The following is a 23,017-nucleotide window of genomic DNA, read 5'->3' on the forward strand; positions in this document are numbered from 1 at the left end:
CCGTAAGCCCCCACGTTTTTTATTTTATTATAACTTTTACGATCTACAAGATCCACTACCTGTTTCCTTCCGATTATTTATATCAGGAAGTCGTCTTCTACAAAAGAGCCGCCTCTTAATGGCCTAATCCGGACGAAAGGGATTCTCTGGGGTTGGCAGTGACAGCGAGGAGCACAAGCATACTCAGGGTGAAGCGGAAACGGAACCCCGTTCACAGTTGCCTAAATATAATTACTTGATCGCCTATTTTGAAGATGGTTGTTGACATAGTGACTATGGGAAGACCAAACCTCTTTTGAATTCGACTTGAAATGTACGCCATCTAAGAATCCTTTGTCTCAAGTCTGCAGCATAGCTATGAGCCATCCCATACCCATATTGTCCATCTCCCTGTCACACCTCCCTTTGGATAATGAGTGAGAACTATTTTTGCAGCTATCATAGCAGAAGAGGGAAGCACATAGTGTTTTGTATACCCATGTGCCTCCAAACGATCTGATGATTGCGCTGAACCAACTAAGGGCACCACATGGGTATATCGTAGACAGAAGCCATTCAATGGTTGGTAAACAGAGGTACGTTGAGGGATCGAAGGTACCTGTCTCGTCGAAGTCGTGCTCAAATTGTGCCCGAATGTCCGGACTGTTATCTCGAAATTAACAGGAGCCCGCGACAATGACTAACTTGGTAATGGTAATCTTCTCTACTCGAACATACAGGAGACCCAATTATTCTAAGGCGCATGTCCACTTATACAGACTTGCAGCATAGTAAGATGAATTGATGTCCCGGAGGACTACTTCGATTTGTCCAAGACCGAGGGTCCCGTCCACCAAAATGACAATTCCCCGGTTTTTCAGCTCAGCAACGATCCGCTTGGTGAGGAGAGTACTCCTGTTTTGTTGGGAATGTGATCAATACTGGCGAAATGGGTTCTGGGTGGGTCGTGAGACTCTCGACCACCTCGTCATTGTTTCACATAAAGAAGGGAACATACTTTAGAAATGTCACCCGAGCTTTCACCTGCTCAGCTTTTTTAACTCAAAGCTATCAAGGCCGAGCTGTGTGTATGATCAATGACCAACAGTGCACCGGGCTGACCAAAGGTTTGTCTGAACGCCGCAATAGTCAACACCTGCGTCGTCCCTTGTGTCAGTGCCAGTCCCCTTATGTCTGCATTCAAAATGTCCGCCAAAGATTCTTTTGTAGTTCTGACGTCTGGAGCGAAGTACCTGGCACGCCAGCCATGCGGGCCCTGCACGATATAACCCCCCCAGTTATGCGTTACGCGTTCATGATCATGCGTGGACACCCTCCTCAGAATCCATGATCCAAATGGACCATGTATGCTCGCAAGGCACTCTTTCATATTTCCACCAGGAGTCGGAAGGTAATCTCTATTGATACTTGCGCTGCTGTCTGTTTGGACGGGCATCGTGGGCTTGGAGCTGTTAAGACTGTTGGCGCTTGATATTGTTCAGGAAATGACCATCCAGACTTGATAGAGAAGATGCTGTTCTATAGCCACTCTCCTAGGAAATCTTAGGTCAAAATATTTTCACAGCTTCACGCTATGTAGGTTAAGCTCGCCCCAGCCATGTAGCAAGCAGCAAAATATGCCCAAGAATCGGTCAATGTATCTCTCCAGACTGATTTGCCCTGTCTTTCGGAGTATGGATGTGTCCCATCGTAAGTTATACCTACACAGCAGTATCATGGAAGCACCCCCATGATTACCGTGACAGAACGGTAAATCCGTGTTTCATAGGTAAGTGCGTAGGATTGTTATTCTGACGATCAAAGTTAGACGGAAGAATAAATGGACCTATAGCAACTCCACTAATCAGTAACTGTTGATAAGATCGAAAGCCAGTGACCCAGCAATCACCCATCTCTCCCCCTCGTTTTGGACATTAAAGAGTATACCATTGATGTCTACGCATAGTGATTTTCTATCCCTCCCTTGGCGCGGCATTTTCAAGATCCATTGAATGTGATCGTTCTTTATTGTAAAGGTGAACGAGAGCACTGCTGTCAACTATAAAAAGCTGCGAACTGTGGATCTTGCCAGCCTGATTGATGGTGACACAAGGACTGTGGGCTCACTTCTGCCTGCCGTGATATTGGCTTTCTCTACTTTTATCTGCGCAATGTATGAGCGATAACAAAATAAGTTATGGCAGGGCCGCTGATGGCACGGATCCCAAATAACGCGCCTTTCGACCTCGAGCCCAACATGCCCCTCATGGCGCTTTGGTGGCGGGCAGAGGAAGATATAGTAAGCGAAAAACCCGCCCTCAGCAATGCGAGCCTTCTGGGTCAGTATCAAGAGAGGCTGCAATCTCGATGCCGTAAAGCCGTCGGTACTGGCACAAACCCACCCTGGAGCTACGGCTCGCTGGGACGATGCCTTCGTCGAGGAATTGAAACGAGCGCTCGTCGCATGTTCTGTTTTGTGAGTTATTCGCAGCGACTCGAGTCTTCCGACATTTTCACGCCTTTTATCAGTTGTGCGTTGTAGGACTCGCCGGATTACCAAAAACTTGCATTGCAGCAGACTAAGCTAGATCATAGTCCTATTTTCTGGGTTTGCTACGGACAGACCAATAGCAACCTGGTTAGCCGGGCAGCAACCATGAGAACCTACGGAATCCCGACTGACATGAGTATTATAACTGGTGGACGTTTGTCGTTTTAAGAGTACCAATTGAGACTTATAGTTGGATGCTTCAATCCAATAATGGTTTTGATCTTTCTCCCAACCATGTACGCATATTCCTAGACCGACACTTATGTTTATCCTAGATGTAATCTAAGACATCCTCTAGGGGAATGATCGTCTATCCAGCCTTGCGTCGATTCCAGCTCGACTTTAAACAGTTTGTCGAATTACCGTTGGTTTCCTGATGATTGCGTGTGCCATTGGATATCCTGCAGGCCTCCAATACTGTCAGTAGTATCCTGTATTAACCCACCCATTCATTACTTACTGTCCCTGGTCGCAGTGAATTACCAGTCACCTCCATGCTACGATCATATTCTCAGCGGATCCTTCAGCGACGATGGAAGAACTCCAAATGATGTAGGATCTTTTTCTTCAACCATCCTGGTCATCTTTATTAGATGCTTAAAAAAAGGCCAGCATCTTCCTACAAGTCATCATCTATACATTGACTGCCCTTTCAGAAGTCCTCGTCTACATTGCCGGCATGAAGTACTGAAGCTCCCGAATCTATGCGCAACATCGTATCGTCTCTTTTCCTAACACTCTCGCCTGTCTCAAAAGACTCGAAGGTCCTCATAAAATACGCCTCGTTGAGCGGCGTCATGCTTACCACGGCCGTCTTGTTCCTGCTCGCCTTTAGAAAGTACAGCATGGCAGAGGAGAAGATGAACATGCTCAATAGAGAAGAGGGGTATTCTACCTCTCTGACTGAAATGGTGGAGCAGACTGGGACAACCGACAAGGGTTAGAGAGGTAACCGAGCACTAAAAAGCGTACAATACCGACCGGCGGTGGGCCAGGCCCCTAGGGCCCACTGAATGCACTGTTCAGGTATTAGTCCACAGAGAGGATCGAGAGGAATCTAAATATTGTGACATTGAAGAATGTGTTCAGGGCGGCGAGCATGAAGACGCCGCAGTCTACAAGTGCAGGATGTCACACGGCGGAGATTTATTATATGCGGAGTGATAGCGCTGCGCTGGAGAGGTATTGTACGTCTGGGTAAGTAGTCGGTGTCTCATATTAGGCGACGCTGACGAGTGGAGGTTTGGTTCTGTTTATTCGGGTAGATCTGATACAGGTTGCAGATGAGGTAGAGAAGGTCTATGTATGGAGATCTGCGTAGAGACTATAAACTTTTATGGCCGACTATTGTGGTATCTTGTTCGACATGCAATCATTCGAGGTGATATCCAGACCACCATGTAAACAGCCCCAGCCCGCCGGCTGCAACAGTTGCTGCCGTTATCCCGACGGTAGCAATCAGAGCGAAGAGGAAGAATATTTCAAAATGGCCCATATCAGGAACCCTCAAGGTCTCCCGCAGCGATGTGCCATCGCTTTTCCAGTGCAAGTGCTTTTCTTTGCCAGTAGTTTTCCCGTCCTGCGGAACATACTTGAAGGTAAATTTGCTGCGCTTCCGCTCAACGACACCCCGATACATCACACCCCTAAAGAACTATCCTATGATTAGCACCACTTACACACCAAGGACAAGAAAGAAATTAGACTTACCTTCACAGCAAACCCATCCAACCCCGGAAAAACCCACTGCATCCACGCCAACAAAGACACCAACACGCAATGCCCCGCAAACGCGAGATAATGCAGCGCACCTGGCCGACCCAGTTCCAACTCATCACACAACTCGCCCCCATTAATCCAGCGACTACCAGCTTCGATGAACCCCTTTGAGACATGCATCGGGCTGGGTAAGTTCGTCACGCATTCAACAAAGTTAAATGCGACGACGCGCGACGTCTCAGTCGTGCGCAGCTCATACGCTAGCATACTCTCCATAGTGCGCCGCGCCCTCTCCACGCTATCAAAATGCTCTGTCGGGGTGCCGAGCAGATATCCCAGGTACCTGAACAGGGCGATGTAGTCGGCTATGTCGGCGCGCGGAGGCGAGATTCCGAACTTGGGAAGTTGCAGCCACATGGGGTTGCAGCAGAATGTGCTGATCGAGTGGATGCTGTCGAGGGTGTTGGCGGGGATTCCGTAGCGGTCAGTGTCGAAATAGCCTGGCTTCTGTGCTACGAGACGCAGCATGCGCTGCCGGACGGAGCAGTGCAGGAGACGCACGCGGACAGTTGCGATGTGCGCTTCGCCACCTGGCTGGATGGCCGACAGCGAGTGTGTGACTTGGATGAGCCATTGGAAAGTCTCCAGGAGGCGGTTGAGCAGCGTGCGGGTCGAGAACCCTCCGGTGCGGACGAGCACCTCGACGACGCCGGGGGCGGCCTGCGGGATAGGGGGTTAGTCGGATTGGTTGGACAGGCAAGGGGAGTCAGCGCGTAGGGTAAGGGGGTGTAATACGGAGTTCTCGGCAACGAAGCCTTGCAATGCGAACCCAACGATGTTGGCAATTGCGTAGCGATAGAAGACCCGCTGGCCACGGGCGAGCTGCTCCCAGTCAACCCATTCCGGGACGGACTGCGTCTCGGCCCAGAACTGGGCGAGCACATCGTCCTTGGTGTGATGGGCTTGCAGGAGGGCGTAGAGGTCGTTCGGGGGAGCCGGGGCCCCGTGGGTTTTGGTGTCTTCCAGGAGAGAGGCCCGTATGACCTGCAGTCTATCGAGAGCTGCTGCACCCAGGATGTCGTAGTGCTGACGCAGGGGTTCAGTCTCATCCCGACGGAGGTGTTGGTCCGTCCAGGTGAAGGAGTAGCCCCATTTGGTAACAATGTCCCCTGGATGAGGGTCGACCACAAACGAGTCCATGCTGTTGGAGAATCGCACGTGAACCAGGACAAAGAAGAGCCAATGATAAAAATGCAATGGGCTTACTCCAAGTCATCGAAGCGAAAGGATGCCATGGCGCTCCACGCTGATCTATATAGTTCAGCGATATCCAACCGGAGAAGCACGGAACGGCCGTTGGCAAGGTTCCAGAGAAAGAAACCAGGCTGGACACATCGATGGCGACCAGCAGACCCTCTGTTTCGCCTCATTCGTGACGTTGAGGACGGGGTTTCGCCACGGGCATGGTGCGATTGAGGGCCCAGACGTGCAATGCGACATTTTCGAGCACATCTCGACCTGCGGGGTTACCCTGAAGTCCAATGATAGCCCCGTACGGGGGGAGGATTCGGCTGGGAAGGGGGTGGGGAGGCGGCGATGAACCCATCCCCGGCCGGAGTCCAAGATTGGGACGCTCGGAGACACCGTTCAGAAAACCTGCTGGAGTCGGATCCGGCAATAGATGACCCTCCTGCGAAGCATGATCGTGTTGCCTGATAGCGGCTGACTACCTCATTGGGTAAGATTGACGATTTTGCGTTTCTCGTAACGGGGTGCAATGGGTGCAAGGAGGGTCATTCGGCCTCGGCTGACTTGTGTACCTGGAACCGGAGGGCGATTAGATTTGGGCCGATCCGTCCTTAAAGATCTGTATGCAGCGAATCGATCATCTGCGAGGAATGTTATGGGGCCGCGATCTCCACCGCACAGTCCACACTATGCCAATAGTGTCGGTTCAGCCACGGTGGCGAAGAACTACAAATCTTACCCGTGATGAACCCTAATCGGCGGTTTCCATTGGTATAGACAATTATTTTGTTGCAATTGAAGCGTTTGATATCCACTTTCTATCCTGTCGGTCGTCACAAGGACCGGCACTTTCTAATGGACCACCGAACAAGCCCTATCGACGCCACGGGTCCTGGAAGCCTAGGGGATCCCCGGTAGTGCTAGATACACTGATGATTGTCAAGGCAACAATGAAAATCTCAGCCATGTGAAGTCCAATATTGAGACCCCGGGTGGCGCATCAGCGTGTCTATATAAGAACATTGCACGGCAACCCTCCTGCAGCCTGGTGTATGTAGATAACCTTTTCAGGAACGCCATTATCAAATAAAGTTCTCTTCCTTCTGTATTGGTCGGACTTCCTTTGGTTCTTATCCTTCAACATGTCGCTCCTCCAGGTCCTGCAATCGGCCGTTTTGCCCGCGGGAAAGTCCACGGATGATGACTACATCCCTGTACATCTCCCCAACATGTTCGTTCTTTTCTTATCCGGCCATCCGAACGTAAATCCCTACTACGAGACCGTGAGGAGGGAATCGGAGGTGTGGTTATCAAAGTTTGTACCCCGGGACCGACCCGTGGTTGGAATCAGGGCTAACGGACAGCCGAAAATAGCAAATGTTCATTTGGCGAGAGGGCGCAGCGGATTCTATTCAAAACCGACTTTTCCTATTTCTGTTCTATCTCCGCTCCATATGCGGGAGCAGAGGAGTTACGAACTGTGTGCGATTGGGGAAATTGGGTACGTTTCGCTCAAAAGCCCCGCCACAGCTGAATTGCAACGCGGTATTAACGTTTGCGGCAGGTATTTCCATTCGACGATAGTGGGTCTCTCTGGTGTTTCAGCGGTTCCATGGTAGCCATCTAAATGTTTACAGTGTTTGACAATGGGGGATTAAAGGATGACCCTGAGCGTGCGGAGAAGTTGATCAACAGTCTGTTGGAGGGTATGGACAATGACGGAGTCCCACCACATTCGGAAAACTGTCTGGTGCAGACGCATAACACTGTGTGGGAGAGAGTTGCGAAGGTAGGTTGGTCAGCTTTCTTGTACGGTGAGGTGGCTAATTGTGCGTTGTAGGGATCCCCTGTTGGTATGGCTTCTTTTAACCGGGCCGAATATTCCCAGACTAATATTTCTGAAGGTGTTCGCAGAAGGTTTGCAAATGCCATGAAGAATTACTGCACAGGGACCCTAGAGCAGGTGAAAAATTGCTCCAACGGGGATCTTCCAACTCTACAGGAAATGCTGGATCTGCGCAGGCAATCTTCTGGTGTTTCTCCGCTGTTTGCTCTGATAGAGTATGTTCATGAGAAGTCAATCCATGGAATTCGAAGGGTTGACTGGAATGATTAGATATGCGCATAAACTGGATCTCCCTGATGCGGTCTTCGAAAGTCGAAGTATCAAAGAGATTGAGCGACTCGGGATCGACCTTGTGTTACTGTGGGTACATCGGCCTCACCCGTTTAACGGATACTAACTCTTGAATCAGACAAAATGATATTCTCTCGTACTGCAAAGAAGAGGTTCGCTTAGACCATTCATTACTTTTCGGAACACAGTTGACACCATGTAGAAAGAAGGTGTCACCCACAATATGGTGGCTATTTGTCGCCGTGGTGGAATGCCGGCCCAAATGGCCTTTGATCACATCGGTGAAATGCTAGTTGCCTGTTACCGTGACTGGTACATGGCCCTGGCCGAGCTGCCCAGTTGGGGTGAGCGCATTGACGCCGAGGTCCAACGGTACATTCAGGGGGTGCAGCATGTAGTTATGGCGAATCTGAATTGGAGGTATGCGGAGAAATCAGTAACGAACTTTCAACCCGTGCTAATCATCAATAGTTTTCGTTCCGGGCGTTACTTCGGGAAGGCCAATGATCAGGTACGAAAAACTGGAGTTGTGATGGTACGGCCGCAGAAGGTCGACTTGGAGTTGTCAATGTTGAACATATAGCTTTTCCATGTATGACATGTCACAATATTTATATGAGCGTTTTATATATCATTATCATAGATGCCTACGATAGTTATATTTCTATACAAAGAATGCATTGTCCTCTCGAAGGCGCATCCTTTCTCCTTCAACCGCATTAGATTCGGCAAAGACGATAATCAATTTCATTCTCACAAAGCAGGGCACGATTAAACGACTTTTCCGTTGAAGTCTACATGAAGTAAAGGTTTGTCAACGTGACCCTTCTTGATATATCATGAATTCTTCTCGTTTGTGCTGTTCACGTTGTCAACGAGGAACCTGGCTGGGATCCCAGATAGGCTGACTTGTGAGAAGACGTGTTGGCAAGGGCTATCGTACCATTTAGGTTACAATAATTTCTATACAATGGATTCTAAGCTAACGGAAACGTCCATTAACTAGGGGGCATCGCTAGTCTCCAAAGAAAGCTGGAGCTGAATCTGAGCCGATGCTGTTTTAATGACACCTGATAAAATCACCACATGCGACATGAAATGTGTGTTTCCAATATATTCAAAATAATTTCCTGGCTCAACAAGAGAAAAAATTCCAACTTTATTGTTTCCTTTTATGAGAAGTCGTAACGGTTCAGGGTATGAAACCGACCCATTTAACATTCACTACAACCAACCGGCCTCCCAATCCGCCATCTCCGTACGATAATAAGCCTCGTAGTCTCTATTTGCTTCCAGAACAGAGTCGAACATAGGCTCAATTGTCTTAGGCCAAAAGCCATCCTCTGCCTCCATGTAGATGAGGCCAGTCTCATATGAGGACACAAATCGTCCGAAGTGCGACCAGCCGTCACGATAGTCATTAAATGCATCACAGCTGAAATGAAGACCAAGATGCTTTCGAAAGATAGACTGAAAAATGTTGTAGACAAGGGCCAGGTGTAGGACAGTTCCGATCGTAGCGGTTAGGCTGGCCTGAGCCTGCATATAGGTTGGATAGGACTTTGCGGAGACACTGGGTGTAGGGAAGATTACCCTTGTTCTGTGGTAGCGACTTGTTTAGAAGGCGAGTTTTGCGCTCATCTCTTGAGTGTGTTGGCATCAAAATTTCTTCCGGGTAAAAATCGTCCAAGAGCAGGACAGTGTTGGGGTCACTTGGTCCAGGGGGGCTGCAACCTAAGCGTCATGTAGGAAAGTAGAAACTGCAGCTTTCCAGCATAGAGAATCCTGGAGTGATTGCCACCAATAGTGTTCGGGAATTTCCTGTGAGCCACCTCCTCAGGAATGACTTACTCTGTGCTCGATATTCGCTTCGTCGAGCAAAATAGTCGTCCAGCTTCCAATATATGGGATCGTGTTTCTCATAAGACTCGAAATTGAACACAGGATATTTTCAACGGATGTACTATCTCAGACTCGCAGAGTCCTCGCTCATGATAGTCATTAAGGAAGCGATCAGGTAGCTCGTTGGTTGGAAACAGAGACTCCTGGTAGGGTCGACACAGTACTGCACCGACTAGGAACACTCGATACATGGACTGATGGAACGTTACTCTCCAGGCACGTTCCTCAACAAGAGATCGTTCCCTTGGTGTATAGCGAGTGCCCCGAGTGCCCTCACCCCATCGAGTAGTATTGACACCAATGTCTTCAATACATTTCACTAGATGTTCTCAGTCGCGCATTTGATCCAGCTCTTTCCAAGACATTTGCTGTGCTTCTAGGCTCAACGAGTCCAAAGGGAATGGGGTTGGTGGGAGCTGACCCTTATGGAAATGCTCCAGGAATAAATTGGTAGCTCACATTGCAACCACGGCATCATCGAAAGTGAGGACATTCCGTCGATCAATACGAGTTCCAATGGCGTGCGGATAGGACGAAAAGATAGTACGGATCCGTTTGGAGGTTGAAGAGAAGGCGATCGCTTGAGGTAAGCTATTACAGTGCTCGAGAATTAGAAGAAGAGTCTCCGAGGGAAGAGACTGAAGCCAAGCCATGATGTGAGTGCTGTATGATGGTAGTGAGTACTAAGGGAAGAAGAAAAGAAAACAAATAAATGGGTGAGACTGGAAGTCCAGTGATGCCTCAGGCTGCACCCTAAACTAGTAACACCTAAGAATCTGGTACCTAGACATTGCATATATTGCTCTACACTGTTCATGGTGTACCTTCTCACACCTCCGGTCACCGGAGCGGAAAATCGCGTAAAGTCCGCATCGACTAAGTTGAACGCCTACTATAGATAAGCTTACTGGATGTCTAGTGGGTGGTTGAACAAACGGCTACGAGAAAATTTCATCAATCGAACACATATAGACCTTAAATCGAAAAGATTTCACGGTGGTATATGACATAGTACCTCTTTTTCTTCCAGCCATTAGAGCGTTGGTCCCTCAAACGAGCACTGTTCTTTTTCATATTGAGGGCCAAATTAACATACTTAGCGAAGGTAGTTACACTCATCTACTTCTCACAGCCCCTTTCTCTCTAAAAAGTAAGTAGTCGCCGAAGCCACCTTGTGAGGTTTGTCTTAGATTCAACAAAGGTACCATTGTAGCCACGGATGTATGTGTCCGGTGGTAGTATAAAAGAAGGATATGTAAAGCGAAATCTGGATCGGCTCATCCTCCGACGCATCCTACAGCAACTTCCGGTCAGGGTCCTGCCCTGCACATACTTCCACGCATCTGGTTCTACCTGTCCCAAATTGTATAATTACTACCAGCATCCGTAACACGAGACTGCAACCACCATTGACGGCCCGCCCATTTAGAGCACTTTCCCAGATCACGACAGACATCCAGGGTAACCTTGTGCCGATTAAACTCGATCTCTTCCACCTGTGCTCCGCAGGAGTCACAGTAGCGCCGATCTTCGCGGGCATGCAGTCGTGTCACGTAGTGTGTTAAACTTTTAGTTGGACACATTAGCACAGGTGGACAGGAGGACGGTATGACCCAAAGGGGCTCGTATATGTGGTAGCGAGTTATTGAAACCAGGCGATTACGGTCAACGTATAGCTTCACCTGTATATCGTGTTCGGCCCACGGATGGTCGACAGAGCAGTGGTGAAACAAGCACCGACGTCCTTCGCTGTAGCCTAGTCTGAATCCAGAACGAAGAGCTATTTCCGAGCTCTCGAGGTCATCTCGCTTCAGGGTGGTCCTGAGCTTTATGGCAGCGCGGAAGATGAGAGCAATACAAGGACACAAATCGACAATGCCGGCGTATGTCATGCAAGTGCGGTTAGATTGTTCTCGATAAACGGTCCCCGGACGCCTCAAATTGCAAAACTCGCTCCGCGGATGCAATTTCAGACACGGTCCGCAATATACCCAGCTCCCTTCTGCAAGTCTCAGGAGCAGCTTGTTCCGTGGCAGATGCGGTCTGTTTGAACACAGAACAGGATTCGCGGTCTTCAGCAGGAGTGGGAACCTGAACTCCTCGCTTTCCACGATTCCTCCGAAAAGATGGAACAAGGTTCTCGAAGTAAGGGCGAAACATGCCTGATCTACTAGAGGAAGCTGCTCGAAGATCTCTTGAAGAAGATACTCAGGAAGGCGAAATATCGCGGGTTCTTTTCAACTCAGGCGCAGCCTTATCAGACGGGAGAGCCGGCGGATCCAGGACCACACCATGTTGCTTGAAGTATACCGGTGGTTGAACAAATGACTACAAGTAAAGTGATGCCGTAGAAATGGAGGCTTCAGCAGTTGGGAATTTTCTGGCTGAATCTCATCTCCTGCTCATACTGACGTTGGTTGTTCCATGAAGGCAGCCAGCCTCCAAGTGACGATAGGGGCATGTCATGGCATGGCCTTGGGCATTGACATGAAGAACCAGCCAAGGTCACTGTCACCCTAATTCGGCTACTCTCCTTGGAACGAAGTGCGCATGATCCGATAGGGTCATGACCAGGAAGGTCTGAAGTAGATGGATCCTGGTTCTATATCAGGGACAGGCAACTTGATGCCTGAGTCCAGCACACATGTTCCCTTATTTCCATCCTTATAAATTCCTACAGCTTACGACTTGCGAAGACAGGCAGATTCTAACGATTCATTGAATATACACCCAGAACAGAACGATTCAAACCCATACCGTTCCTACCGCGCCGCAACGAAAAGGGTATGCAGCGCGAAACCATCAAAGCAACGATTAAAGCAAGCACAGTCGACAAATTGACGGGGCCCCGATAAACCCTCAGCCTACCAAACGCCCCTATCCTGTGCAGATGCAGGTTGAATGCATAAACGCCAGAAGACTGTAACAAACCCCGAGTAGGCACTAAATGGAGAGTAAAGAATAGACACGGAAGAAAAGAACAGAAAAGCAGGCTGGTCATAATCACATCAGTTAGACTTCCATCGAGTCTGCAATTTCTTCGCTCATGGCGCGAACGGTTCCCTTGCTACCGGAGCGAGAGCGGAACTCCTCGTCGCTAAGCAAATAATTGTCGTATTCGTCGACCACCGGACGCGACGGTTTGGACACGGCCTCCTCGTCGCTGGAACTTCCTTGTTCCAGTTCCGCGTTCTCGCCAAGCCAGTAGCGGGCCCGCTTGCTCGATCCGAGGTCGGGGGTCAGATAGCCGTCATCGAAGGTGCGCTTCGCTGTCGGCGTGGCAAATCCATCGCCTTCGCTAGGCGTGTGACTGAGGATTGGAATCGCACGCAAGTATATATAGCATACACGTTTGCGAAGGCGGTTGAAGAAGAAGTAGTGCAGGCTCCAGATCGCGCCGTCATCGGCATCGGAGGGATCCTCCTCGGGGGAGTAGGAGTATAGAGAGCATTCCTTCAAGGACATCTGCTCGTCGATAATCCTCCACATTCGAGGGCCCCAGGTAGAGGATGCCCCGGCATTATAGGATCCCGACACCGTCACTGGCGACGGTGGCGTGAGATCGATCGCCTCGCGGGGGCGCAAATTGAACAGGGTGGTGTCGACGGTGTTCATGACGCGCTTCAGATTCCGCTCACGATGGAAGTCCGAAGGTCGCAGGACATGTGAAAAATCGTAATCGGGATGACTCGCGTTCAGAGTCGCAATGAGATAGGCAAAGGTACGCCGGCTCGAATGCTCACTCAGAGGTCCAAAGGGGCTCGATCGCGATAGGTTCAGGGAGGCCGCCGCATCAGACGCGTTGGGAGGCGAAAGAGACGCGGATAGTCGGAGAACCGATTCATATTGGGCTTCGAGAGACTGTTCGATGTTCTTATACAGTTTGCGGTCGGCGCGAGCGGCCTTGGTGGTATACAGATCGCAACCTCCGCGAATGTGGCAGTCGGCCGTATCAAAGTTGAGGGAACTGGTGACGTCCTCGATGTCTGGAAGGGGAAGGAACTGTAATCGCAAGAGTGATGAATACATGGCCAAAGAGTATGGTCAACGAGATCGACGTACCTTCATCGTACCGAGGTAGAATGTTCAGGGAAGAAACCAGGACGAAGCGCAGTGTCGGACAGAGGGAGAGAAACGAAGAAATCCAGCTCAGGCTGTAGGACAGAGTAAAGGCGCGTTATCGCTTGGTATGGGGTGGGTAGTGATCGCTATCTGGGGAGTGGAAACGTAGCCGATCGGAGATAAGGCGACTGACTGACTGTACTGGCGGAGAGATCAGGAGACAAAGAGACGGCTAACAAAGGGGGATCACAGCACACGGGGCCATGACCGAGATGGTGCGAGAGAGAAGGAGATGATGGAAGGAAGATGGAGAGAAGGGGAGATCGATGCAGACCGAGTGAGGTGATGATGGCGTTGCGCGAATGCGATCGAGGGGGGAAGGCCCGGTCACGTGGCGCCCTGCGATCGGCCAGTGATATCACTCGCTCTCCTCACGGGTGCGGCCATTCTTGGTCGTCCCAAACCTCCATCATTCCCTCCAGAGACACGAACGAGGGAAGGCTGTTCAACCGCAATTAATGGATTAGTGATCTCAACGTAAGTAACAGTGTAACAACGCCTATGTACGTCCAACGCCGTAGTATATCTGTCCCGCAGCAACTGAACAAACCCTCCAAAATAGTATCAAGTCCCCAAGCCAGCAGTTATTAACACAGGAACGCTCCGTTGCCGAATGTGAAAGTGTCGCTACATGATCTTCGTAACCACATCTTCCTCGACCTGGAGAGGAGGGAAGTTAGCCGGGTTGGGCCATACGATCATTCACGTGGGACCGGGGAGTGAAGTGAGGGGATCCGACGGCAACCAAGGGGAATGCATGAGGCGGAGGTGTCCGATCCACCGGGGGTAGGAATATCATAAGGCAGAGCAGGGTGGGTTGCAAGGTGGGTTGCAAGGTGGCAGATAGAAACCCGGTGATCGAACAACAACTTTCGGGACAGGCAAAACCCCATCCCATGTCGATATTGTCCTATTCTCCGTCCATTTCAAGGGCGTGCATGGGTGTCTTTCACTCACCTCCATGTCTTCCAGACTGTCTTGCTGGCTAATGCACCGAAGGACATTCTTCTTGCTGCTCTCCTGCATTTCCCCCGCCAACAGTAACTCATCGAGGATGAAATAGGCCTTTTGGAAATTGAAGATGATGTCCAACTCGCACACGTTTCCGTAGTATTTATCCATCTGCTCGACGTATCGGTGCACGATCTCGAGGGTGATCAATTCGTTGTCATCGGAGGCGCATCCGGCAATGAAAAACAGGGAGGCATAGCGACGGTAAACGACCTTGGTATCTGAGAGGACAATAGAGAATCAGTTGAGGCTCAGTCGAGGCACATCTGAAGCTTTGAAGCGCAGTCCATGCTAGAATGCAGGGAGACAGTACTGCCCTCTCGCCATGGGAATGAGGGGTAGGATCCTTACCCTTATACTCGAGAAAATTGCACATCCGGGTGCGGCGAGAGAGAACAAGTTGGGTCACATCCTTGATGATCTTGGCCTTCTCCTTGGGAGAGAGAGTGGTGAACCATTTGGCGAGGCGCTGGAGGGGAAATTGTTTGGTCAGTTGCGGCTGGAGTCAGGAACAAAAACTTGGGTGGGTGACGAGACGAACCACTTTGCCTTGGCGCGAGAGCAGGATGAGATAGCTAAGAAGGTTAGTAAGAGGGTTCTTCTGATCGATTGGAGGGAAGACGCACTGGATAGCCATGGTGAGTGTTGGTGGATGGAGAAGGAGAAGTTGGAAGTGGCCACGAAAGGAGAAAGTTGTGGGCGGAATCAACAAGACGGAGGAGCTTTTCTTCGCGGCCCGCACTGGTGCCCCGCTGTCATTTCAGAGCATTTATTCGGATGAATGTATAATGTACAAATTTTTTTTTCCCCGTTATTTTGATACTATTCTGATATTTTGATGTTCTAATATCTATATAGTTCCATAATTGGCGTTATGGCGGAGATTGTGTGCGCCATAAGTAGTTAGTAAGCTTTCATCAACGTAGAAACAGTCCAAGTCCGCGCCCTTCAAATACCTGAAGGGTTATGAAGGCCGCGCTACTAGTATTATAGTAATTTAGTATATATGTTCATGGAATTTCAAATCTTGAGCCTATGTTTCTGGCCTACCTAAGTTGAGTCGAGATAATTTTCAGCAGCTATAAGGCCGGTTGACTACCTTGTCCTGTAGGGTTGATGTATGAAGATTCGAACAAGACGTTTCTGATATTATAAATTACTTTAGTCCGTAGGTATATACTTCATTATTCACCGTTAAAAGCTGTCCAGATAAGTCATCATGGTTCCTATCGGCAGAATGGATCATTTTATACATCTGCTGAATCTATATCGAATTAACCAACTCGGTAGCGAGAATATACCCATCGCTAGTTTGAATCTCCAGATCACAGTGTAATTCAACTTATTTAAACATACCAAACCGCCTATCTAGCAATCCCAATATCTTGGCTCACAGGAACAACTTTTAGGCGCTGGTTATTAATCCACCAGCCTGTCAGCTGTCATCACGATCGAGTGAGATCCAGATCGATCAGATTTTTCCACGCTTACTGAATGCGTCCAACCAGATTATATGACCTGACCGGTTCGCAAGGGAGGGAGCAGCTGATCCAAGCTCTCTGTCCTCTAGGTTTCCTGATCCACTGGTTCCGGGAGAGTTGCTGGAACCAATGGCGGGAAGAAGGTGAGGTAGTATGCGGTTCTCGTACAGTTCGATCCCGACTCCCGGTGACGGCATCAATGTTTCATACGGATCTTGACGGAAGACTCACCTCTGATTATAGTGCTGAGAATGAGTTGTCCAGCATTTTGATCGTACCTGGCAGCGCAGGGCGGGTTAAGTATACAGAGCTCTGTAGATATAGATCCGTGCCTCAAGCCATGTAGACCCCAACGATTCCCAATGCTGACAATATTCTAAGATAATACCTGTTGAAATGTAATTAATAAATCTTATACATCCTGCCGACTATCCGAGCCAGGTCGTGATGCCCTTTGTTGATTAAAGCTGGATCATGATTTCATGATCCTCCATGACGTAGCAGATTCGGCCGGCGCATATCGTCATACACCACCTCCCTCCGCCCATTCCGCGCTTCAAATATCAATCCGCCCCTACCGCCCCCTCTTCGTTCCTTTCTTGTCGGGTCCAATCTCCGTTAATCAGGAAATACCGTCAGCTTCGACACCGTCGCGTCCTCTTCCCTGACCTCTGCGCATATTCGACATCACTCGATCGAATCAGCAGAAGAAAACCTACAACACCACAATGGTTATGAGAGGAGTTCAGATCGGCCTGCGGGCCTGGGAGGTAGGTTTCCCCAGGGTCCAAGAGCGAGGCGGATCGCGCATCTAACCCACCGGCGCACAGTTCGTCTTCTCCCTGCTCATTATGGCCCTCGTCGGTAACATGATCGACGAGTCCTTCTCCGGCAACCCAGCCGTCGTCAACTACACCATGTTCGCCGCAGCATTTTCCATGTTCACGCTCTTCTACCTATTCCCGTCGTCGATGAACATCGACTGGGCGGGCCATCCCATCATTGTGATCATCGTGGATCTGCTCAACATGCTCATTTTCCTGACCGCCGGTATTGCCCTGGCTGCTAAGTTGGAATGCCACGACTGCAGCAACCTGGTGCGTCATCGAGTTCCTTTTTTTTTTTTTTTGGTTCCTTTTCATTTTGTTCCTCCCCGCAGCTGGTGGTGTCATCCATCGATGAATACCACCAGATCAGTTCCCGCCGCCCCACATCAAGTATCCACTAGCTAATCGTCGATAATCTTTAGGATTACACCCTCAACAACTCCGTCACCAATGGCTCGCATGACCCTGAGAAGCGCTGCCGTGAGGCCCAGGCCTCCACTGCCTTCCTCTGGCTCACTTGGGCCGGGTACACGGCCTCCCTGGTGTTCTCGTTCCTGACTTCGCGCCGCACCGGCGCTGACCTCCGTTCTCGCGTTGGTCCTGCCCGTGGGGCGCGTCCCAGCATGGCTCAGGTGTAAGGTGTTGCGAGTTATGTAGGTTTTTCCCCTTTATAAGTGTGGGCACGGCTGATGGGAGCAGTACTTGCAATGCTGGATTTGTGTGCGACGAGTGATAGTCAGATACGAATTCATGAGCAGGTGTGGCCTCGTGTCGTCCCTATGAGGGACTGGATGTCGATGCCTGGAATATAATATCGGAGAGATTCCCTTGGCTTTTGGTGGGTGGAATGTTCACGTCAGCGATATGACTTAATTGTCTACTATATTAATAATGCTCCTTTGGGTTGGTGGAGTCCCATGGTTTTGAGGATCTACTGAGATGTGGATATGGATTGATTACCCTGGATAGTCTGGGAAGGACCTGGAGTTTGTCTGTTCTAGTGTTTGTTTGATGGTGTAATGTTAAGGGATTGGTAGTTGTTGGGAGATTTCTAGGGCCCATCCGCTATTCTCTTGCCTTAATACCTAAGTATAGGCATTATGTATCCTGTGGGAAAAGGTATAGCTGTGCCGTAAACAACTAACCCAAGGCTTTTGACCTGGTGATAATGTGTGCTTATATAGTCCAGTTGAGATTTGTCTTCAATAACCGGACCTGTTTTAGGGGACATTCTTATGCGAGTGGCACATCGACTATGCTACAGTCCATTATATATACCAGAGTGCAGGCAGCACGGGAGTAAATAGGACACGATATGTATAACGAACACTCCTGGACTGTTTACATAGAACCCCATTGTATTATCTACCATTCTTAATAAATATACATCCTATCGACAGCAAATACCCTGTGGTATCGTGTCCGTACGTGACTGTAGGTATACTTCACGTGGCCCGTGCACACGGGGAAAGCTGTCCGTTCCCTTGCAATCGCGACACCACCACCACCAACACTCCCTCTCCCACTTCCCTCCCACCACACCCCCCATTCCCAACCATGACCGACGAAGAAGAGCGTCAGAAAGCTGAGAAGCTGGCCGCCGCCAAGAAAAGGGTACGCATCCATTACCTTCTGACTCGCCCAAGGGGCCGAGACGGGCCCATAACTGAGGCTAACTACTGGCGCTACAGGTAGCGCAGCTGCAAAAACAAAAGAAAAAGGCAAACAAAAAGGCCTCCTCATCGAAGGATACACCCTCTGCGAACGAGGCAGAGCCCTCGCCGGAACCTCAGGAGCCCACCGACGCCGCCGAGCAGAAGAAGTCCGACGAGAACGCGACCGCGGCCGAGCAACCCTCCGAACAGTCTCCCGAAGCCAAAGCCAAAGAAGATGACGACGACAAGGCCGAGGAACCGGAATCGAGCCAAAAACCCCCCGAATCATCCCCCACAGAACCAATGCCCGACGCGCCGACGTCCCCCGGTCCCGACGCCCAGCCCCAACTCCCCAAGATAGACACGGCGACGAGTCCGCCGTCGCGAGGCTCCCATGGCCGGCAGCCATCACTCTCAATCCAGTCGAAGATGCGGTCGTCGTCATTCCGCAAGACGTCCATCTCGCAGGGGAGTCTGTCGCCGTCGCCGTCGGCCGCGCTGAAGTCGCCCTCGCTGCCGCCGCTGACAGCCGACGGGGAGTCGGTGCACGAGGTGTACCGCAAGCAGGCGACGCGCATCGACGAGCTCGAGAAGGAGAACAGACGGCTGGAGAAGGAGCTGGAGGAGGGGACGACGCGGTGGAAGAAGACGGAGGAGCAGCTGGAGGATCTGCGCGAGGCGAGCGTCGACGCAGCGGAGTTGAAGGACCGGCTGGAGAAGGCGGAACAAAAGGCGGGAGAGATTGAGGAATTGGTAAGCTTTCATGGGACTGACACCTCGAAGATGGTACTGATGATCGGATAGAAAGCTGAAATCGCCTCCTTGCAACGGCAAAACTCCCACCTGCAAACGCGCACCCACCGCAACAATTCAAACACCGGCGGCGACTCCCCGCCGTCCGACCTCGCGCAGCAGCTCGAGTCCAAGGCCGCCACCATCGAGGCGATGGAGCTGGAGATCTCGAACCTCCGCGCGCAGCTCTCGTCTAGCGCCGCGCACGAGACGCAGATCTCTGCGCTGGAAGATAAGCTCGCGCGCAGCGAGTCCGCCCTGGAGAAATCCCAGCAGGAGCTCACGGACACGAAGGCGGCGCTGACGCGGGCGTCGGAGAAGGCGGTCAAGGAAGGAGTGGACAAGACGTCGACGGAGACGCTGATCAAGAGCCTGCAGCGGGAGACGGAGGAGCTGCAGACGGCGAAGGCGGATGCCGACAAGAAGATCGAGACGCTGGAGAAGAAGCTAGAGGCGATGGGCAACCTGCACCGGGAGTCCGAGGCGCGGCACCAGGCGCGGCAGCGCGAGAGCGAAAAGACCGAGAAGGAGGCGGCGGTGCTACGCAAACGGCTCGCCAGTGTCGAGAATGAGAACCTTCGTCTGACGGAGGAGCTGGAGTCGCTGCGCAAGCGGGACGGCGGGGTCGATGACGATGCGCTGGACGAGCTTGAGGATGAGGAGCGCTCGCGGCTGCAGCGACGCATCCGCGACCTCGAAGGCGAGGTGTTTGACCTGCGTCGCGGCGTGTGGAAGGAGAAACGTCAGGAGCTCGATGCCACCGGCGGCGGGGACGGCGCAGACTTCGCCTACCCGGATTCTGCGACGAACCCCTCCGCCGCCAACGCCTTCGACGACGTCGATCTCGTTGGGGGAACTCCTGAGCATGCACGCCGCCGCAGTATGGCCATGCAACAGCAGCATTCGTCGTTCTCGACGGTGTTGTCGAGCGGGCTTGCTGCCTTCACCGGTGGAGGCTCTGGTGGCCGGGGCCGGGCCGGCTCGCAGAAGCAGCACCCGCCGACAACGCGCGGCAGTCTAGAGCTGCTCTCGGAGGAGAACTTCGAGGACGAGTTTGACGAGGCAGAGTTTGCGCGGGCCCAGGCGGAGGAGGAGGCGCGGAAGCGTGTTGAGTGGGTGCGCGAGATCAAGAAGAAGCTGCGGGATTGGCAAGGATGGCGGCTGGATCTGGTCGACAGTCGTGCGGGCGCCGAAGGGGCGGGCGTAGGCATGGGGGAGATCTTCCAGATTTAGACTTGTCTTACGTATAATGTATTCATGGATATGATCGGGTGGAGTACGGGATGTATACAAGATACAATAATAGCCAATTCGGGCAACGGTCAGACCGCCAAACACGTTCTTGCATGCCTACGATTCAAGGAACTCAGGAACTTTGGGTCATGAAGGCTTCTCCATGCGAACAGGGTCTGGTAGACGTAGGCTTCTCCAGACTACATGCCTTATGGAATTATCTACCATAAGGCATCCTAGTAGACGGTGGGGGTGCTTCGGAAGGGACGTTTGGATATTACTACTACTGTTGATATCTTAGTGGTGCTATCGGGGTGAGTAGTTGGAACACTAGCGAACGGTACTCTGTATATGCCTCGGAATTAGCAAAAATTCCTGTGCTTCAGGGGGAACATATCCCATGGCCAATCATGTCCGAAGCAATACTCCACTTTGGTATAACTTGAGAGCAATGCATCATTGTCCACGGCGTGAAGTAAGGATCCTCGAAAGACCTACCATCCATCGGCCTAGATTACACAACTGCCCAAGCCAACTGGAGCAATGAGCCAGATGTCGCTAAGTGTCTGATGAAGGAAGACCGCAATGGATGGATAATCGAGTTGATAATCCCGCGAGCGTTACCTTCGAACTATCACCAAAATAGTAGCAAGTGCAATATACATATTTAGGGCAAGAGTAACGCGGTAGGGGTACCCTAGTACATATAATGACCGAGAATATCAAGGCAATGTAAGCCACGAATCGCACCGGTCCTTGAAATACGAAGATATACAGATATCCCAATTGGCTCCACAAGAGATGCACCGTTGGTGAGTATGCCGTTACAGGAACGGAGGGTGATGTTCTCACGGCCACCAATGCTCGCTAGATAGATTAAAGGCCCACTCGTGTAGCGAACGGACATACGTTAGTGCTCACTCCTCGATATTATGGCTAAGGTATTGCCACGCGTTGGGAATTTTCTTTTGGTATATTCCTTATGCCTTTCGACCGACAGAATCCGTGGATTAGGTTTTCCAACGCTGTTGCATACGATTTGATATATGGTGAAAATAATAGATTGGGTACATGAATCCTCGTACACATAGGTGAAATATTGAAGAATATGTGCCAAGTAATTCCAGCTCATGGGGCTTCACTCTTGCTGAAGGGGCAACCCCCAAGTGTGTCTGTAGGCATGCTGGGCGTATCCTGATCGCTTGGTCCCCGCGCAATTTGGCGAAACATCTCCATTGGGTCATACCAGACATCGATTTTTTCCAGCTGCAAGCCCGCATTTACCTTGGCAATCACTATCCCCTGGATATCAATGGGACCCCCGTGAGCCTTGATCGTTGTCTTCTCCCCTCGACTAGGTCGGTTTGCGTTAGCTAAACTACCCAATGCCTGGGAATATAAACTCACTCATTGTATCCCACATAGTCCTTTGCCATTTCCCCCCAATGTCGCCATTTAAAAATGACCACGGGTGGCCCACTATACACTTCCAACACTTCCCATGCAAATGTGGGCATCATACGCTTGAAGGCTTTGTGGCTTGTGTCAAAGTCATTATGAGCGGGGTCGTAATAGGAGCTCGCGGTCAGGAGCGCGTTATACGTGCCGACTTTCAACATATGATCGCCCGTCTGCGGAGGGCCGCCATTGAGAGAGAAAGTATATGACTTTTGGTCAATCGTCCGCCAGTCCGTCAGAGATGTCTTGAAGGACGCCTCTATCTCCCAGTTTTTCACCAGATTTTCGACGAGGTCTGGAAGACTGCCGGACTCGTGAGATTGTGTTTTGGCTGTACAAGTACCAGGATTAGCAGCACGCTTTTAGTCTTCCGCAAGTTCCCATGCACTCACTTTTGTCATAGAACTCTCTTGTCTTTGCATAGCTGGGAGGTGCCCCGTGACGCCATGCCGCCCTGGTATCATTGAGGACTGCATCGGGGTTGAGTACGTAGTCGGGTAACTCCGGTGCATTGCCCATGCTGAGAGTATGGTGAGGGTATATTTTACTCGGTGCAGAGAGTAGGAGATGGAGCCTGGATAGGAGCGAAAGTGTCAGGGGATGTGCTTATATATGTGCGCGGAGGGAGATTTGATGACCTCGCACGTGGCCGTCAGATCTAATGATTTACACCTTCCAACGGAATCTATTACCATGCAACCTCCATCCAGGATAGGGCGTCTAGGCTCGCTAAAACATGTGGCTTGCTCTCACACTGTCGTAGCTTACTCATTTCCACGGATCCACTAGTTCCTGCTCATGCTAGCCCAGATCCAATGGAAAGGCGTGAAATATAATGCTTACTGTTCGAGAGACTGCCAACGCTACCTGGACAATACGTATTGTCTCACTCATCTGGTATG

General features: G+C 50.8%; 7 protein-coding genes across 7 annotated transcripts; 3 read left to right on the plus strand and 4 right to left on the minus strand.

Moving 5' to 3' along the window:
• Positions 1 to 3,816: 3,816 nt before the first annotated feature.
• On the minus strand, positions 3,817 to 5,611 carry BDV59DRAFT_175301 (oxygenase MpaB family protein). The gene is made up of 3 exons (XM_073689240.1): positions 5,045 to 5,611; positions 4,241 to 4,969; positions 3,817 to 4,184 (listed from the first exon to the last, which is right to left on the minus strand). The coding sequence occupies exons 1-3, from the start codon at positions 5,447 to 5,449 to the stop codon at positions 3,903 to 3,905; spliced, it is 1,416 nt and encodes a 471-aa protein (XP_073549134.1). The 5' UTR covers positions 5,450 to 5,611; the 3' UTR covers positions 3,817 to 3,902.
• A 940-nt stretch (positions 5,612 to 6,551) lies between these two features.
• BDV59DRAFT_175304 (terpene synthase family protein) lies at positions 6,552 to 8,282 on the plus strand. Its single transcript, XM_073689241.1, has 10 exons — positions 6,552 to 6,812; positions 6,872 to 6,998; positions 7,062 to 7,080; positions 7,135 to 7,286; positions 7,338 to 7,350; positions 7,402 to 7,558; positions 7,614 to 7,703; positions 7,753 to 7,786; positions 7,837 to 8,054; positions 8,106 to 8,282. Exons 1-10 carry the CDS (start codon positions 6,640 to 6,642, stop codon positions 8,215 to 8,217), a joined length of 1,095 nt encoding a protein of 364 aa, XP_073549135.1. The 5' UTR covers positions 6,552 to 6,639; the 3' UTR covers positions 8,218 to 8,282.
• A 4,266-nt stretch (positions 8,283 to 12,548) lies between these two features.
• BDV59DRAFT_200725 (RNA polymerase III-inhibiting protein MAF1) lies at positions 12,549 to 13,604 on the minus strand (the record flags this gene model as incomplete). Its single annotated transcript, XM_073693648.1, has 2 exons — positions 12,549 to 13,538; positions 13,599 to 13,604. The coding sequence occupies 2 exons, from the start codon at positions 13,602 to 13,604 to the stop codon at positions 12,549 to 12,551; spliced, it is 996 nt and encodes a 331-aa protein (XP_073549136.1).
• A 681-nt stretch (positions 13,605 to 14,285) lies between these two features.
• BDV59DRAFT_200726 (AP-1 complex subunit sigma) lies at positions 14,286 to 15,306 on the minus strand (the record flags this gene model as incomplete). Its single annotated transcript, XM_073693649.1, has 5 exons — positions 14,286 to 14,318; positions 14,616 to 14,890; positions 15,021 to 15,138; positions 15,211 to 15,244; positions 15,296 to 15,306. 5 exons carry the CDS (start codon positions 15,304 to 15,306, stop codon positions 14,286 to 14,288), a joined length of 471 nt encoding a protein of 156 aa, XP_073549137.1.
• Positions 15,307 to 16,711: 1,405 nt separating this feature from the next.
• On the plus strand, positions 16,712 to 18,223 carry BDV59DRAFT_175322 (MARVEL domain-containing protein). Its single transcript, XM_073689242.1, has 4 exons — positions 16,712 to 16,920; positions 16,981 to 17,247; positions 17,400 to 17,630; positions 17,677 to 18,223. The coding sequence occupies exons 1-3, from the start codon at positions 16,879 to 16,881 to the stop codon at positions 17,613 to 17,615; spliced, it is 525 nt and encodes a 174-aa protein (XP_073549138.1). The 5' UTR covers positions 16,712 to 16,878; the 3' UTR covers positions 17,616 to 17,630; positions 17,677 to 18,223.
• A 273-nt stretch (positions 18,224 to 18,496) lies between these two features.
• On the plus strand, positions 18,497 to 20,740 carry BDV59DRAFT_175323 (uncharacterized protein). The gene is made up of 3 exons (XM_073689243.1): positions 18,497 to 18,591; positions 18,669 to 19,385; positions 19,437 to 20,740. The coding sequence occupies exons 1-3, from the start codon at positions 18,535 to 18,537 to the stop codon at positions 20,655 to 20,657; spliced, it is 1,995 nt and encodes a 664-aa protein (XP_073549139.1). The 5' UTR covers positions 18,497 to 18,534; the 3' UTR covers positions 20,658 to 20,740.
• A 931-nt stretch (positions 20,741 to 21,671) lies between these two features.
• BDV59DRAFT_10767 (uncharacterized protein) lies at positions 21,672 to 22,786 on the minus strand. Its single transcript, XM_073686552.1, has 3 exons — positions 22,508 to 22,786; positions 22,065 to 22,446; positions 21,672 to 22,011 (listed from the first exon to the last, which is right to left on the minus strand). The coding sequence occupies exons 1-3, from the start codon at positions 22,632 to 22,634 to the stop codon at positions 21,786 to 21,788; spliced, it is 735 nt and encodes a 244-aa protein (XP_073549140.1). The 5' UTR covers positions 22,635 to 22,786; the 3' UTR covers positions 21,672 to 21,785.
• Between the last annotated feature and the right edge of the window lie 231 nt (positions 22,787 to 23,017).

This window comes from Aspergillus ambiguus (assembly GCF_047715705.1).
Source record: "Aspergillus ambiguus strain CBS 117.58 unplaced genomic scaffold BDV59scaffold_10, whole genome shotgun sequence".
NCBI classification, from domain to species: domain Eukaryota; kingdom Fungi; phylum Ascomycota; class Eurotiomycetes; order Eurotiales; family Aspergillaceae; genus Aspergillus; species Aspergillus ambiguus.